At 43.6% G+C, this 16,340-nt stretch overlaps 1 protein-coding gene and 1 pseudogene across 2 annotated transcripts in view; one reads left to right on the forward strand and one right to left on the reverse strand.

Moving 5' to 3' along the window:
* FOCAD (focadhesin) overlaps window positions 1–16,340 on the reverse strand; it is a 315,637-nt gene that overhangs the window by 212,314 nt on the left and 86,983 nt on the right. For both annotated transcript variants that reach the window (XM_029919606.1, XM_029919607.1), the window contains exons 9-10: window positions 11,283–11,370; window positions 6,887–7,089 (exon numbers count right to left, since the gene is read on the reverse strand). In XM_029919606.1, the coding sequence (XP_029775466.1) occupies window positions 6,887–7,089; window positions 11,283–11,370 (291 nt within the window). The remainder of the gene's footprint in view (window positions 1–6,886; window positions 7,090–11,282; window positions 11,371–16,340) is intronic.
* On the forward strand, window positions 7,941–8,843 carry LOC115275835 (annotated as a pseudogene).

Raw genomic sequence — 16,340 nt, forward strand, 5'->3', positions numbered from 1 at the left:
TGGCTCAGGTCATGATCTTGCATTCACGGGTTTGAGCCCCACCTGGGGCTCTGTGCTGACAACTCAGAGCCTGGAGCCTGCTTCTGATCCTGTGTCTCCCTCTCTCTTGGCCCCTTCCCCACTCGCACTCAGTCTCTCACAAACATTCCAGAAAAGACCCTGAATAGCCTAAGCGATCTTGAAAAAGAAAACCAAAACAGGAGGCATCACAATCCCGGACTTCAAGCTGTATTACAAAGCTGTAATCATCAAGACAGTATGGTACTGGCACAAAAACAGACAGACACTCAGATCAATGGAACAGAAGAGAGAACCCAGAAATGGACCTACAAACATATGGCCAACTAATCTTTGACAAAGCAGAAAAGAATATTCAATGGAATAAAGACAGTCTCTTCAGCAAATAGTGCTGGGAAAACTGGACAGCGACATGCAGAAAAAATGAACCTGCACCACTTTCTTACACCATACACAAAAATAAACTCAAAATGGACAAAAGAACTAAACATAAGACAGGAAGCCATCAAAATCCTAGAGGAGAAAACAGGCAAAAACCTCTTTGAACTTCAGGCACAGCAACTTCTTACTCAACACATCTCCAGAGGCAAGGGAAACAAAAGCAAAAATGAACTGTTGGGACCTCATCAAGATGAAAACTTCTGCACAGCGAAGGAAACAATCAGCAAAACTAAAAGGTAAGCAATGGAATGGGAGAAGATATTTGCAAATGACATCAGATAAAGGGTTGGTATCCAAAATCTATAAAAAACTTATCAAACTCAACACCCCAAAAACAAATAATCCAGTGAATAAATGGGCAAAAGACATGAATAGAAACTTCTCCAAAGAAGACATCCAGATGGTCAATCAACACAGGAAAACATGCTCAACATCACTCATCAGGAAATACAAATCAAAACCACAATGAGATACCACCTCACACCTCTCAGAATGGCTGATGTTAACAACTCAGGCAATGACAGATGTTGGCAAGGATGTGGAGAGAAAGGATCTCTTTTGCACTGCTGGTGGGAATGTCAATGGGTACAGCCACTCTGAAAAACTGTATGGAAGTTCCTCAAAAAATTGAATATGGAACTACCCAATGACCCAAGAACTGCACTACTAGGTATTTATCCAAGGGATTCAGGTGTGCTGTTTCAAAGGGGCACATGCAACTCAATATTTACAGCAACACTATCAACAACAGTCAAAGGATTGAAAGAGCCCAAATACCCACTGATGGATGAATGGATAAAGAAGGTGTGGTGTGTGTGTGTGTGTGTGTGTGTGTGTGTGTGTGTGTGTATACTAGAGGGTATTATGCTAAGCGAAATTAGAGAAAGACAAATATCATACGACTTCACTCATATGAGGACTTTAATACACAGATGAACATAAGGGAAGGGAAGCAAAAATAATATAAAAACAGGGAGGGGGACAAAACATAAGAGACTCTAAAATTATGGAGAACAAACAAAGGGTTACTGGAGGGGTTGTGGGAGCAGGGATGGGCTTGATGGGTAAGAGGCATTAAGGAAATCTACTCCTGAAATCATTGTTGCACTATATGCTAACTTGGACGTAAATTTTAAAAAAATAATTTAAAAATTAATTTAAAAATAATAGTAAAAAATATTTAAAACAAATTTAAAGGCCAGGACTTTAGCCCAGCCATGCCAGCTACTAGCTCTTCCACTATCTCCGAGGCTTACTTGGCTCATGTGTAAAATGGACATAATGACTACCTTCCCATCAAGATTATGGAGGGAGACGGTGACACAATAAAGCACCTAGCGCAGTATCTCAAGTTGCAAAATACAGGGAAATATCATCACCGTCATCTTTAGGACAGAAAAAGCTAGGGGAGAAGAGGATAAAAGGAAATAATTAAAAATCACCATTAACCATAAGCGGAGTCAAAAGCAGCAACATTACACAGACATGTAAGAGTAAACATACGGACACAGAAGCAGCAGTCTTGTGCTAGCTGAAGGCCTAGGTGATGTCTAGGCCGTGTGTTTGCCGGTTTGTTTGCCTAACGTTAGAACAGCAGGAGAACGGCACAATGTTGAACGAGACATCTCAGGACAGTCTCTCTGCCCCAGTGAGTGACAGCTGCCCTGGCACCATCCCAGGGCAAGAAGGCCAACTCGGGGTTTTCTCTAAGTACCAGCCACCAAGTCCTGGCCCCGCAGCCTGGAGATGGGCCTGTGAAAGTGCTGGTTTTAGAGGAGAAAGCAGGTGTTTAAAAATAAAAGAGGTTTATGTTCGGCAACGAACATCTCAGTAAGAAATGAAAAAGAAACTATAAAAAAAATCTAAATGAATATTAAATGGTTGTGAAGCATCTTTTACAGATATTAGTTGAGAATCTTCCTTCTAAAAAGCTTGTGATAAAAAGATTCAAGTCTGGGAGCACCTGGGTGGCTCAGTCAGTTAAGCGTCCCAACTTCAGCTCAGGTCATGATCTCACAGCTAGTGAGTTCGAGCCCTGCATCAGGCTCTGTGCTGACAGCTCAGAGCCTGGAGCCTCCTTCCAATTCTCTGTCTCCCTCTCCCTCCCTCGCACCCTCACTCCCCAGACCCTTCTCCCACTCTCGATCTCTCTCTCAAAAAAAAATAAATAAAACATTAAAAATTTTTTAAAAAGTGCAATTCTGTTAAGTATTAACAAGAAGGCAGACATTTGATAGTACGTCTTTGTCTAAAGGGGTCTGAAAAAAAAACTATTAATTCAGTGAATATAGGTTTTCATTGATTTTAAAGAATAACACTCATCTGCAATAGTGACCAAAATAGGCCTAACCCAAGCGGAGGCAGGGTTTTATCAGCAGTGGGAATATGGAAACTGAAATCGGGAGCCCATTAAAAGAAGGAAAGGTTTTTGCTAGAGAGGATTTCATCGCTCAGCAGACCAGAAGCAGAAGACTGGACTGGATAAAGCCTCAAGAGTCTCTCTCTGCTCTACATCTCTATGAAGAATCTAGTCAAGAGTTGAGAGCTTTGGGAGGGCTACTTATCACCAAAAGACCATCCACACAATCCCCAGTATCCATGTTATTCAGAAGACAATGTTAGATGGACAAGATCTATGACTTACTCACTCCTTTTCACTTCTAACCAAAGCTTTTAAGAAACCAGTTTATTTGAATGTACTATGATGCAGTTACCTGTAAATCCGAAACTCTGCTCTATTTATTCCCAAGTTCAGCACAAAAGATGCTAAATTATCCCGCAAACAACAACAACATCCAAGTGGAAGCAAAAGGATAGTTAAATAGGTAAAAATCTGAATCTCAGGGGGGCCAGGGTGGCTCAGCCAGTTGAGTGTCCGGCTTTGGCTCAGGTCATGATCTTACGGTTCGTGGGTTCGGGCCCCAGGTTGGGCTCTGTGCTGGTAGCTAGCTCGGAGCCTGGAGCCTGTCTTTGGATTCTGTGTGTCTCCCTCTCTCTGACCTTCCCCTGCTCACGCTCCCACACTCGCTCGCTCTCTCGCTCTCTCTCTCTCTCAAAAATAAATAAAACATTAAAAAAATTTTTAGACAAAATCTGAATCTCAACTCTATCCTCCCTTACCAGTGTAATATGGGGAACTTAGCCTCTCTAATCTCAGTTTCTTTATTTGTCAAGAATGTCATCGGGGAAACACAAATCAAAACCACAATGAAAAGTACTTTGCACCCACCAGAAGCAAGCAAACAAAACAAACAAACAAAAAAAAGCAAATAATGACAAGTGTTGGCAAGGATATGAACAACATGGAGTCTTCATACAGCGCTGGTGGGAATGTCCTTCTAGAACACAGATTGGCAGCACCTCCAACAGTCAGCAGAGTTATTATCATGTGATCTAACAATTCTGCTCCTAAGGATCTAACCCACTAGAAATGAAAATGAGGCCACATAAAAATGTATATAGTAATGTTCATAACAGCACTATTCATAATAGCTCGAAAGTGACAACAACCCAAATGTTCATCAACAGATGAATGGAAAGATAAAATGTGGTGTATATTCATGCAGTGCCGTCTCCTTCCGGGATTTCTCCTACCATGTAAGAGACCCAGCAGGTGTCCTGCAGACCACTGCCACAGCACTCATGTCCCAGGGGGTGTCTTCCTACAGACCAGCTCTGGCATGAGGCACCCAAGCAAACTCCACCAACCAGCAGGCCAGGGCCACATTCCTTCTGACAGGGCCTGATCTCAGTCTTGAGTGGGGAGACGCTCCCGGTTCCTTCCTTGCTGACTCTCCCCAGTCCTACTAGTACTAGATGCTCTTTACATTTATTAATGCAATATTTCTTCAAGACTCTTTTACGAGTTAATAATTCTTTGTAGTAAGTTTTTCTTTGTTCAGATTACGAGCATGGTTTCTCTCTCCTGCCTAGCCCCAGACTCATACACTGGTGCTTTCTTCCCCTGCACATTCTCTGGGGGGCAGGGCAGTAAGAGTTTAAGTACATTTGGGGCATCTGGGTGGCTCAGTTGGTTAAGCATCTGACTTCGGCTAGGGTCATGATCTCATGGTTCCTGGAAAAATATAAAAAGTTCAACAACTGTTGCAATTTCAATTTTAATGTGGTCAGAAAATAAAGTGTGAAAAGGCCAAGATTCTTTCCCTAGATGAGCTCATAGCAGAGCTGGAGTTACAAATACGTAGCCCCCTAAGTTAAGACACAGCACAATTGAGTAATGCTGTAAGTGCTGGGGAACGCAAAGGAGAGGGTAATGAATTCGGACTCCGGGAGGCTGAGAACGTTTGGCCGGGTCTTGAAGAATGAGTAGGTCAGGCAAAGGAGACAAAAGAGCATTATGTGCAAAAGCAAAGATTCAGGGAGGGACTTACAGACTTTGCATCCTGTTAAATTTATAGGTATGTTTGAAATATAAAGGCCTGGACAGGTGCAGAAGAAAAGCCAACAGTAAACCGTGGCTTACATTTTTTTTAAATGGTGATTGTAACTCCATGCCAAGCATCCACAAAGCAGCACATTATCCTCAGGAGAATGTTTATAGCCCTAATGGTATTCCTTCCTCCTCCCTCTACACCAGATGCTGACAACAGAGTCCAGCTCTTAGTGTTAATGAATAAGATTCCCACACACCTAAGCTAATAGTCAACTGAGCACCCATGTATTCGAGTCCCAGTGATTCTCAATAAATATCACTTGTGAGCTAAAGAGCTCAGAACTCTTAGACCTAAGTACACCCTGCTTTGCTCCCATCCAGGATATGACCATTGTTCTAAACGAGCCAACCAGGAGTGAAAGTAAAAGGCTATTAGAAAACCTTGGCATGGGGCGCCTGGGTGGCTCAGACAGTTAAGTGTCCAACTTCAGCTCAGGTCATGATCTCACGGTTCATGAGTTCAAGCCCCACATCAGGCTCTGTGCTGACAGCTCAGAGCCTGGAGCCTGCTTCGGATTCTGTGTCTCCCTCTCTCTCTCTGCCCCTCCCCTACTCGCACTCTGTTTCTTTCTCTCTCAAAAATAAATATTAAAAGTATGACATTAACAACAACAACAAAAACATTTATTAAAAAATAATTAAAAAAAAAAAAAAAGAAAACCCAGGCCACATTCTGCATTCCTATGGGAGCAGTACGAGAACTTTTTTTTTAATATTTAATGTTTATTTATTTTTGAGAAACAGAGACAGACGGGGGGGATGGTAAGAGAAGGAGAGGGAGAGGGAGAAAGAGAGAGAATATATGAATATGAGCGGGAAAGAGGCACAGGGGCAAGAGGATAGAGGATTCCAAACGGGCTCTGCACTGACAGCAGCGAGCCCCATGCGGGGCTTGAACTCATGAATGGCAAGATCATAACCTGAGCTGAAGTTGGACATTTAACGGACAGAGCCACTAGGCACCCAACAACTTCTTCTCTTACTGCGAGTCAATTACCTAAGTCAAACTTTAAAGTTTTGGAGAATTAGGAACAGGTTCGATTCGCCTACAACCTAGTTTTTGGTGTGCCCTCAAGCAAGGAATTAGAATGCCTGGATTTTTGCTACTAGAACATTTAACAATACGCGGTTCCAGTATCTCTGCTTTTGTGGATGACACAACTGTGGCTCTCGCCTGACTTTATGCGTCACTCTCCACAGAGACAGAAGATGTTTCACCTGTTTTACTTTTTTCGTCCTCATTCAATCCCCATAAGATTGGTAGTTGGGAATTAACCCTTTTTACTGAAGGCAAAACTCAAGTACCAAAAGAGAAAAAGTCTAACAAACTGCCAATAACCAGATGTTGGCAATACGTTTACATTATCATAACAGATTGACGGAGCAGAAGGAGGTATGCTTAGCAGGCAGGAATATGGATGGAGTGGGACAGACCCGCAGTCTTCCAAGAGAAGGCAGCAAAGTGGGGGCCACACACCGGAGACATCAGGAGCCATTAAGCCAAGGAAAATGGCAGCAGGTGCCACATATTAAATAATGAAGTCCTAGGTCTTACAGATGCCAGAACTTCCAGACAGTTGAGATTGGCAGCCTTGGATTGTCCCAGACGGAGCCATAGGCTGCACTTGTTAAACAGGACGACAAGAAAGAAGGCTTCCTTGCACAAATGTGTTGCAGAAGCACACGGTTAAATAGAACTAGTTCCTTTTCTGCAGGATTTCTCAGGACCTTTCACTACTAATGTAGACAGGGAACTCAAAGAAGAAAAAAAGAATTATACGGCATTTCCAAAATTTATTTTACCCTCCCCATTCACAGTACAGAGGAATATACTAATAGTGACTCCCCTGCCCGACAGAATGGTAACATTCAAGGTGTTTAAACCCAAACAGACACTTCATCCGGATTTGAGATTATCTGGGCAAACCTAAGTCCCACATTACCTCTTAAGAGGAACAAGGCTGAACTCATTACCTTTTGATGGTCGTCTCTGTAGGATTCCTGCTGTACTATTTCCAAAAGGCTTAGAGCCAACTGCTGCCTGGAGGGGCCTTCTTCATCCAGGGACATACAGTCTTCCAAGGCCGTGGACGACAGGATCTGCAGAAGGGGCATCACCAGCACCAAGGCGGACCTTGGGATTTTCTCACCCTTAGCAAAAGTGAGGAGCTTCAGAGCTATTCATCAAAACAATTGACAGTTAAAAGAATTACTACCACGATCCACCCAAAATGCTATTTTGTTTAAGGGTGATACAGAAAAAGTTTTCTTACCCCATTACAATTGGGTCAGACACATTGGGTCAGACTAAGATAATAAATCTTATCCTTTTAGAAATCAAAGAAACATAAAAATGAACTATTATCAACCACAAGCTGTTAATGCAGGTAACAGATAATGCTGAGGACCCTCAGGGAAAATACATACCACAAGGATAAACCAACTCTTTAAGTAATATGAATTTCTTTAAAATACAATTCGACTTTTGCCCTTGTATTATCAGATCCTTCTACTGCCCTCAGAAGGACAGAGACCAGACATGAACAGGGGGTTCTAAGACCGATGTACATGCGTCCCTTACAAACCCAGGTGAGAATTATACTGAGATGCTGGTGGAGGGATGGCCTTCACTGTAATTGCTAAAACGCTTATCAGGAAAAGTCTCAAAGCCCATAACCAGCAACAATCAAACCCACGTTTATACATGTTTTTTATTATCACAGCTTACACATCAGAAATATACATACAAACATATAACACATTAATCACACATATAATCTCCCCTAGACCATTAACATAATGAGTTAATAAATATCTATTTTCTCACCGTTATTCAATGAACCCTAACTTACAGAAAAATGTTATTCATAGGACTCAGAGCTAGATTACCAAGGTAATCAACTGAATTACCTGCCACAGCACACGTGCGCGCGCACACACATACATACAAAACCTACGAGCCTTAAGTCATGTCAAGCAGTTGCCAATGTTTTCTATCGATCAGAAGCCAAACCTGGGCGTCACCCACATGGCAGCTATGACGCACAGCTGCTGGCCCTGGGGCTCACTCCTCGAGCTGCTGGGACTGGTCTTGACCACAGTTACCGCCTGACACCTGATTTCACCACATTGCCCCTTCAGCTCCTTCTGCAAATGTGACTTCCAGCCCAACTTCCAGGGTCTGGAGTGTGGCCGGCCAGCACTGGCCAGGGCACTGGTGGTGAAAGCACTGGAGGCTTTCATGCAGGACCCAGCGCCTACCCAGCCCCTGGTCCTCTCCCCGCACAGCTGGCCAAGCAATGGCAAGTCGCAGGTCAGCTCCCTGCCGGTGCACTGCCTTTGTCCAGGGTGACATGGGCAGCCCTCTCATGTACACCACCCTTCCCCTGTCACCTACTTCCCCCATCCTGGCCACATGGAGCACTACAAGAAGAGCTGCGTCCAGGGGAAGCTCACTGCCTGCACCTGCTCCCCCTTCCTCTTTGAGGAGATGGTCAAGCTGGCCCCAAGCCTGAGGGCGATCCTGCAACCTCTCCTGGCCTTCTCTTGCATAGCACAAAGCCATCTTCATCGGCACCACTGGCAGTGATTAGATCAACCAGGTGGCGGCTGGCAGAGCCACCAGGACCGTGAGGAGATCCGCCTCCAGGAGCCAGAGCTGGCCATCTCCCCAGCTGTGCCAGACCACTCAGCCCGTGGCTTCTGGCACTCAGGCATCACGGAAGAGCATCTCCCAGATGTCCTGGTGCCCTTCCTCTTGCTGCAGCGGCACCACGTGCAGCACTGCGTGCTCAACGAGCTGGGCCTGGGGCCAAGGGATGTGGTCGTGCAGGCTGTGCTGGACAGCATCACCTCCTTCCCTGAGGACGGGCAGCTCTTTTCCTCCAATGGTTGCAGGACTGTACTTTCCAGAATTGCCTTCTTCCTCTGACCCTGGTACCCCTGTCCTCCTAGGCAGGCTGTGCCAGAAAGCCCTGGGGCCTCTGCAGTACGGACCCTTTACCTGAGCTTCCTGGAGAGTGAGACCCAGAGTCCAAAGTGAAGAGGAGGAGGCATGTTGGCCAGGCCATGGGACATGGCCACTGGTCTCAGAGCATCTGGGCCTTTGTTTCCTTCCCTAGGGAAACCACTGGTGACCGCCGAACTTCAATGAGCATGACCTTGCCCTCCAGCCTGAGCCTTCTTAAAATGTGAACTGTAACTCAGGGACTGTGGCTCAGGGCTGCGCCCTCCCTCTTCAGTCCATTACTCTCGGCACCGTACTCTCAACCCTCCACTCCACACCCTGTGTCCCGGTATCTTGAAGCCAGGCTGACACTTCTCACTCCCCATGAACAGAGGGATTCAAGCTGCCACTTGAGCCTGGTGCTTAAAGTTTTTAATTTTAGAAGAGAACAAACACAATGAACTTAGCCATGGGACCAGAGTCGGGGAGGGGAAGAAGTCAACCCTAAATATGGTATGAAGTCCAAAAGCCTGTTACTCTAACACGACTCATTGACCTCTTCTGCCTGGATATCAGGGTGTTGTTTTTTTGTGTTCGTTTGTTTGTTTACTGAGTTTTAAGAATCTGGAATGCTTCCTGAATCTGCACATATCCTTCCACACACACCATGCGAATCTTCTCTGGATTGTTCCAAGCGAGCCATGAGTCTTAATCCATGATGCTCTCTGAGAGATTAGGAAAATCCATGATCTTTTATAAAACAGGAAGTGCACAGATTTCTGTCTTCTACATGATCAATCTTCCAGGCAGTTTTAGAAGTTGCTGTTTACAATCACCGCTGGTGTTACTAATGAAGAAGCCTCACACTGTGTTAATGCTGTGCATTTGGCAAACTGGAAATCCTCAACATCCTCCTGGTTCTTTTACTTGAACTCACTCTTGCCCAATATACAAACAACATCTCCCCTATTTTTCAACATAACATCCCGGATGATAGAAATGCTCTAAAACCAGATTGGAGGGCTGGTTAAACAACTCTGTAAATTTGGTTGTTTTTTTTTTTTTTAAAAGAGCTGCTTTACACTTAAAAATGGAAAACTTTATGATAAATAAACTATAACCAAAAAAAGCTGCTAAAAAAAAGAAAAAAGAAAACAAAACAAAAATGTGGCTCTCTGAAGTACTAGTCCTGGCAAACTGCCTGCGAGAGGATCCTACAGACACTTCCTGAAGAACAACATCACCCCAAAAGGCAAAAGCAGCTCAGAAAGAGCCTCAGCAGGGCCCAAACAAGGCCAAGAGACAAACAGCGGGGGAAGCCAAGGGTCCCCTCCACGTGCTAAAGCCACTGTCAAGACCAACTGTAAATGGATGAGCAACTCACCCTCAGAATCGTGATGAATTCAAATGCCCCCACGAAGCTCACTATCAGTGTTTACCTCAAGCACCTTAAAATGACGGTGGGGATATATCAATAGATCACGGCACCATGTACCATAATGCAGTCAAATCCTCCTTTACTATACAGATTAGATTAGACCGAGTAAAGCAAGGCAACATTAGCATAAAAGCTGCATTTTAGAGGTGTGACATTGTTACCAATCTGTCCGCCCTAACAACTTGATGCTTTAATATTTTCTTGAATGCAACATTTTTACCCCCCTCTTTAACCCCATTCCTCACTCTTCATTTTAAATCAATTCTGGAGGGTCAGAAGAATGTTATCTTTCATTTATTTCTAACTAGGTTAATACAGTAACTATAAATTAAATCTTGTTCCAGCTCAACAGTTTTAAATAGTAAAGGTATAGAGAGATTAAGAAACCAACACAAATGCTAAACACTTTCTTTTGTTTAAAGGGTTTTATGCTATTGATTGTCAGTCTGATGTAAACTGTGAATAAGCTGAGATGCCCCTCAAAATATTTACCAAGGTCACTGCTACAGGATTTAATTATAATGTCCTAATGCACAACTGAGATAATTGGTGAATTATGGCATAAGGAGCCTTACAGGAAATCCCTTGTTGGGGGCGCCTGGGTGGCTCAGTCGGTTAAGTGTTCAACTTTGGCTCAGGTCATGATCTCATGGCTTATGGGTTCAAACCCCGCATGGGGCTCTGTGCTGACAGCTCAGAGACTGGAGCCTGCTTTAGATTCTGTGTCTCCCTTGCCCCTCCCCCACTCACACTCTATCAAAAGCACATAAACATTTTTTTTAAATTAACCAAAAAAAAAAACAAAAACCTACCTTGCTGGATAAGAAAAACAAAGTTCTACTGGAGAATGATTAATCAGAAAATTCTAGAATGGAAACTCAAAGTATACAGGACTTTACAGCACAGCGTAACACATATTTCAAGTGACTCCTGCTATTACTTATGTAATATTTACGTTTTACTCTGGTGAGGGTATTCTTATTTACCTAGACTTAAGATCGGCTTCTGCTGACTTGCTGGAGTCTGTAAAAGCAGGAAAGCTATTCCAATGATGACCAGTTCAATAGGAAAATCCTAAAAGGAAAACAAGAGTGGAATTGAAGAAGTTCCCAGCACTACAGCTTTATAACATATATCCAGGAAGAGTAGACATAATGTGAGAGATCTGAACCCTATCGTACAAAGTTATTTACAGTAAACCTGTTCTCCTACAGGAAGGTTGGTGACTGCCACAGAAGTGGCACCTAAATTCAAAATGTTATCATATCTGGTTGAAGAGCACAGGCTACACACCAAATTAATTTAAAACTACCTGAAATACTATAAGATACTTCATTTCGGCAAAGTACATCAACTAATCCAGACATAATTCATCTACACAACTTAGGGAAAAAATGACTCTTAACAAATTTTAATAAATCACATTATTTTTATAAAGGAAACGGTAGTACCCAGGGAGGCAGGAATTATTTTTTTTTTAATTTTTAACATTTATTTATTTTTGAGAAAAAGAGAGACAGAGCATAAGCAGGGGAGAGCAGAGAGAGGGAGACAGAATCCAAAGCAGGCTCTAGGCTCCGAGCTGTCAGCCCAGGGCCCAACACAGGGCTCAAACTCACGAACCGTGAGATCATGACCTGAGCTGATGTCGGCCGCTTAACCGACTAAGCCACCTAGGCGCCCCTATTTTTAAATGACAGTAATCTAGTAAGCATATTTAAATGTAGCAAAGCAATAACCATAAAAACTGAAAAATATTTTCACCAAGTATATAAATGAAATGAAAAAGAAAAAAGAATGGGAACATCAAGTTCTAATAAATAAACTGCAAGAAAACATAAGGTATTATTTGAGCTTTCTTAATAAAGAAACATTAACATATTCCAGAACTAAAGAGGAAAGGTCCAGCCCTTTGCTAAAATCACTTCATTTCTGAAATTTTATAGAGACACCTGCAGAGCAGATGTGTCTATGAATCACGAGGACAGGCAAGGAAAAAAAAAAAAAAAAAAGGAAACAGGAGATAGAGCCATGTGTTAAGAAAACACTTGGAGAAAACAACTTAGTCTAACAAACTCAGAAGTTATAATCTTGGAAATACTATCAACTCTGGCACAAATAAATATATAATAAACATACATCCACACCTCTGTTATACCATTTAAAAAGTAAGAATACCAAGGGATACAGGAGTGCTGATGCAGAGGGGCACACGGACCCCAATGTTCATAGCAGCACATTGAACAACAGTCAAATCATGCAAAGAGCCTAAATGTCCATCAACTGGCAAATGGATCGAGAAGATCTGGTTTATCTATACAATGGAGAACTACATGGCAATGAGAAAGGATGAAAGCTGGCCATTCGTGGCAACATGGATGGATCTCGAGGGTGTCATGCTAAGTGAAATACGTCAGGCAGATGGGGCGCCTGGGTGGCTCTGTCGGTTCAGCAGCTGGCTTTGGCTCAGGTCATGATCTCGTGGGTTTGGGCCCCACACCGGGCTCTGTGCTGATAGCTCAGAGCCTGGACCCTGCTTCAGATAAGGACAGATACCATATATTTTCACTCATAAGTGGAACAGAAGAAACTTAACAGAGTACCATGGGGGACGGGAGGGGGAAAAAAATAGTTGGGGAGAAGGAGGCAAACCATGAGAGACTCTTCAATACTGAGAACAAACTGAGAGCTGATGGGGGAGGGGGGAGGGGGTGTGATGGGCATGGAGGTGGCCGCTTGTGGGGACGAACACTGGGCCATTATACGGAAACGTGACAATAAACTATAAAAGAAAAAAAATAAAATAAATTTTTAAAAAGAGAATAAACTGCACTCTTCCAAAGTGTTGATTTACGGGCTTTAAAAACTAGCAAAAAAAAAATTGTGAGCCATTTTAAAGGAATATCTTTGAACGTGTGTCACTGGGCCTATACCTGTTCATTTTTAAATATAGTTGAGAACAACAAAGCAATGGTTATGTATTTGAGGACAATCAACACATTTTGAAACCAATACATTTACTGTATATACCATCTTACTATTCTTTGCCATTTTCTTTTCATCAATTTAATTTCAAATTCTAAATGCCCATTTACTTTTTTTTATTTTTAGAGAACGCAAGCAAGCAGGGGAGGTGGGTGGGGGGCCAGGGAGGGAGGGAGGGAGAGAGGGAGGGAGGGACGGAGGGAGGGAGAGAGGGAGGGAGGGAGGGAGGGACGGAGGGAGGGAGAGAGGGAGGGAGGGACGGAGGGAGGGAGGGAGGGAGATTCTCTTAAGCAGGCTCCATCCACGTCCAGTGTAGAGCTTGAAGTGGAGCTTGATCTCACGACCCTGGGATCATGACCTGAGCTGAAATCAAGAGTTGGATGTTCAATAAGTGAGCCCCTCCACATCCATTTAAAAAAAGAAAAAGCAGGGACGCCTGGGTGGCTCAGTCAGAAGAGCATTCAACTTCCTCTCAGGTCATAATCTCACAGTCCATGGTTTCAAGCCCTGTGTCAGGCTCTGTGCAGACAGCTCAGACCCTGGGGCCTGCTTTGGATTCTCTGTCTCCTTCTCTCTCTGTCCCTCACTGACTGAAGTTATCTTTCTCGCTCTCTCTCAAAAATAAACATTAAAAAAATTTTTAATTAAGAAAAGAAAAAGAAAGGTCATTTAAATTTCAGATTTACTGGCTACCAAAATGATCACAGACCAATGAAAGTATGACTTTATACCAAGGCTGTCACTGCAAGGCCTTTCTCACAAGCCCGTTGAGGCACAGGGCGACATGATGGTACTTGTACGGCCTCTCTCGTCCCCAGGACCTCACACTTCCCGTCCCTCTCCCACTTGCTTCCTGGCATCCCACTTGTACATGAACTCCTATTGCAGAAGTCTTGGCCTTTGTGGAGATCTAAGTTCTGCTCCTGACTTCAGGGAAACTCGGGGTGTACTTCTGGAGGAAGCCAGGCTAATTCAGAGCCTACCTGGGGCAAGGAGGTAAAATATAAAACAGGAGGAAGTACCTTTACACAGGACCACAGATGTCACAAGACTTTTTTTAAGTTTATTTATTTTGAGAGAGGAGACACACACACACACACACACACACACACACACACACACACACACACAGCATGAGTGGGGGAGGTGCATAGAGAGAGCAAGAGAGAGAGAATTCCAAGCAGGCTCCACACTGTCAGCACAGAGCCTGATGTGGGACTTGAACTCATGAACCATGAGATCATGACCTGAGATGAGATCAAGAGCTGAGCGCTTAGTCAACTAAGCCACCCAGGCACCCCAGATGTCATAAGACTCTTAAAAGTAGCAAACCTTGGAATCCACACTTTTTTCCCCTCAATTCAAATTAAAGATATCACTAAGGCACTAAGTACATATATACTGGACCCAGAGACATAGCTATGAACAAGACAGTATGGAAACTCTTTTTTTTCATCAAGTGAAAGCAGGGTACAAAAAACGGCTACATCAGAGGTAAGGAGGGGCAGCAGACTCAACAGCGGTGCAGACCAGCTAGTGAATCCCCCGGGGCCGTGACGTTACCAAATCCCTTGGTCCTCTGGTCAGAGTGGACTGGTCCAAGCTGGGCCAATCAGATCATTTTCCCTAAGACTCTGAAAATGTAAACTGAGACACCCACCCAGTGAAGAAAGGTGAGTGGAAGTGAGTCAACTCATGGGAAGGTCCTCAAGGACCCGGGCTCCTGGCCTTACCAAAGAGGAGATGTTCAGCTCTTGCTTCACTTTGGCAGCTACCCAATCTCCTCTCAATAAATATCAGTTTCGTCTAGTTTTGCTGATAAGAGTAAATAAATGTATTTTGCTTGAAATTGAAAAGGACTTTAGGTTATGTTCATCCAAAAAGGGCTATAATGAACTGAACTAAGACCAAATCCACTGAAACAAATACAGCATAAGATATGCATCCATTTTCAGTATGCAAGAACACATCTCCAATAAAAGGACAGAAAAATAACAAAGGAGAAAAGCTAATATAGTATTTGAACTGCGTATCCAGCTGATAAATTCAGTGATACAGAAATAGAGATAAGAGCCTCAGCCTGGGTAATGAGTGTTTTATTCTACTTTATTTTGTTTCTTTATAATATTTTATTTATTTTGAGAAAGAACATGTGTGTGAACAGGTGAGGGGCAGGGGGAGAGGTGGAGAGGGAGAGAGAGAGAGAGAAAAGGACAGGGAGTGAGGGGGGAGAGAGAGACAGAGGAAGGAAGAAAGAGAGAGGGGGAGAGAGGGGGGAGAGAAAGAGAGAAAGAAGAGGAAGAGAAAGAAAGAGAAAGAGAAAGAAAGAGGAGATAGGACAAGAGAGGAAGGAAGGAAGGAAGGAAGGAAGGGAGGGAGGGAGGGAGGGAGGGAGGGAGGAAGGGAGGGAGGGAGGGAGGAAAGAAGGAAGGAAGGAAGGAAGAAAGGGAGGGAGGGAGGGAGGAAGGAAATTCCAAGCAGGGTCCATGTTCTCAGCCCAGAGCCCAACAAGGGGCTTGATCTCATGACCGAAAGACCATTACCTGAGCCAAAATCAAGAGTTAGATGCTCAGCCAACTGAGCCACCTGGGTGCCCCTATTTTATTATATTTCAAATTACAGTGTATATAGCTCTAAAAATATAGGCTTGCAAATTCGTAGGCTCTTTTTTTTCCCCCAACCTCAGAAATTCTGGGCCAGAGGCCGAGGCAGGAAATTACATAACACAAATATTTATTTTAACGGTTCTGTTTATATTAACTTCCTTCTAAAATTGTTAAATATTGAGCAAAAGAAAGATACCATAAATGTGACTTTCACAGGCATTATTTCATTGTTTTCAATTAAAGCATTCTGTCATTCCAGGGGCACCTGGATGTCTCAGTCAGTTGAGCATTCAGCTTGGGCTCAGGTCATGATCTCATGGTTTGTGGGTTCGAGTCCCATGTCAGGCTCTGTGCTGACAGCTAGCTCAGAGCCTGGAGCCTGTCTTCAGATTCTGTGTCTCCCTCTCTCTCTGATCCTCCCCTGTTCATTCTCTCTCTCTCTCTCTCTCTCTC

The sequence above is a fragment of the Suricata suricatta genome, chromosome 13, assembly GCF_006229205.1.
Source record: "Suricata suricatta isolate VVHF042 chromosome 13, meerkat_22Aug2017_6uvM2_HiC, whole genome shotgun sequence".
In the NCBI taxonomy this organism is placed as follows: Eukaryota; Metazoa; Chordata; class Mammalia; order Carnivora; family Herpestidae; genus Suricata; species Suricata suricatta.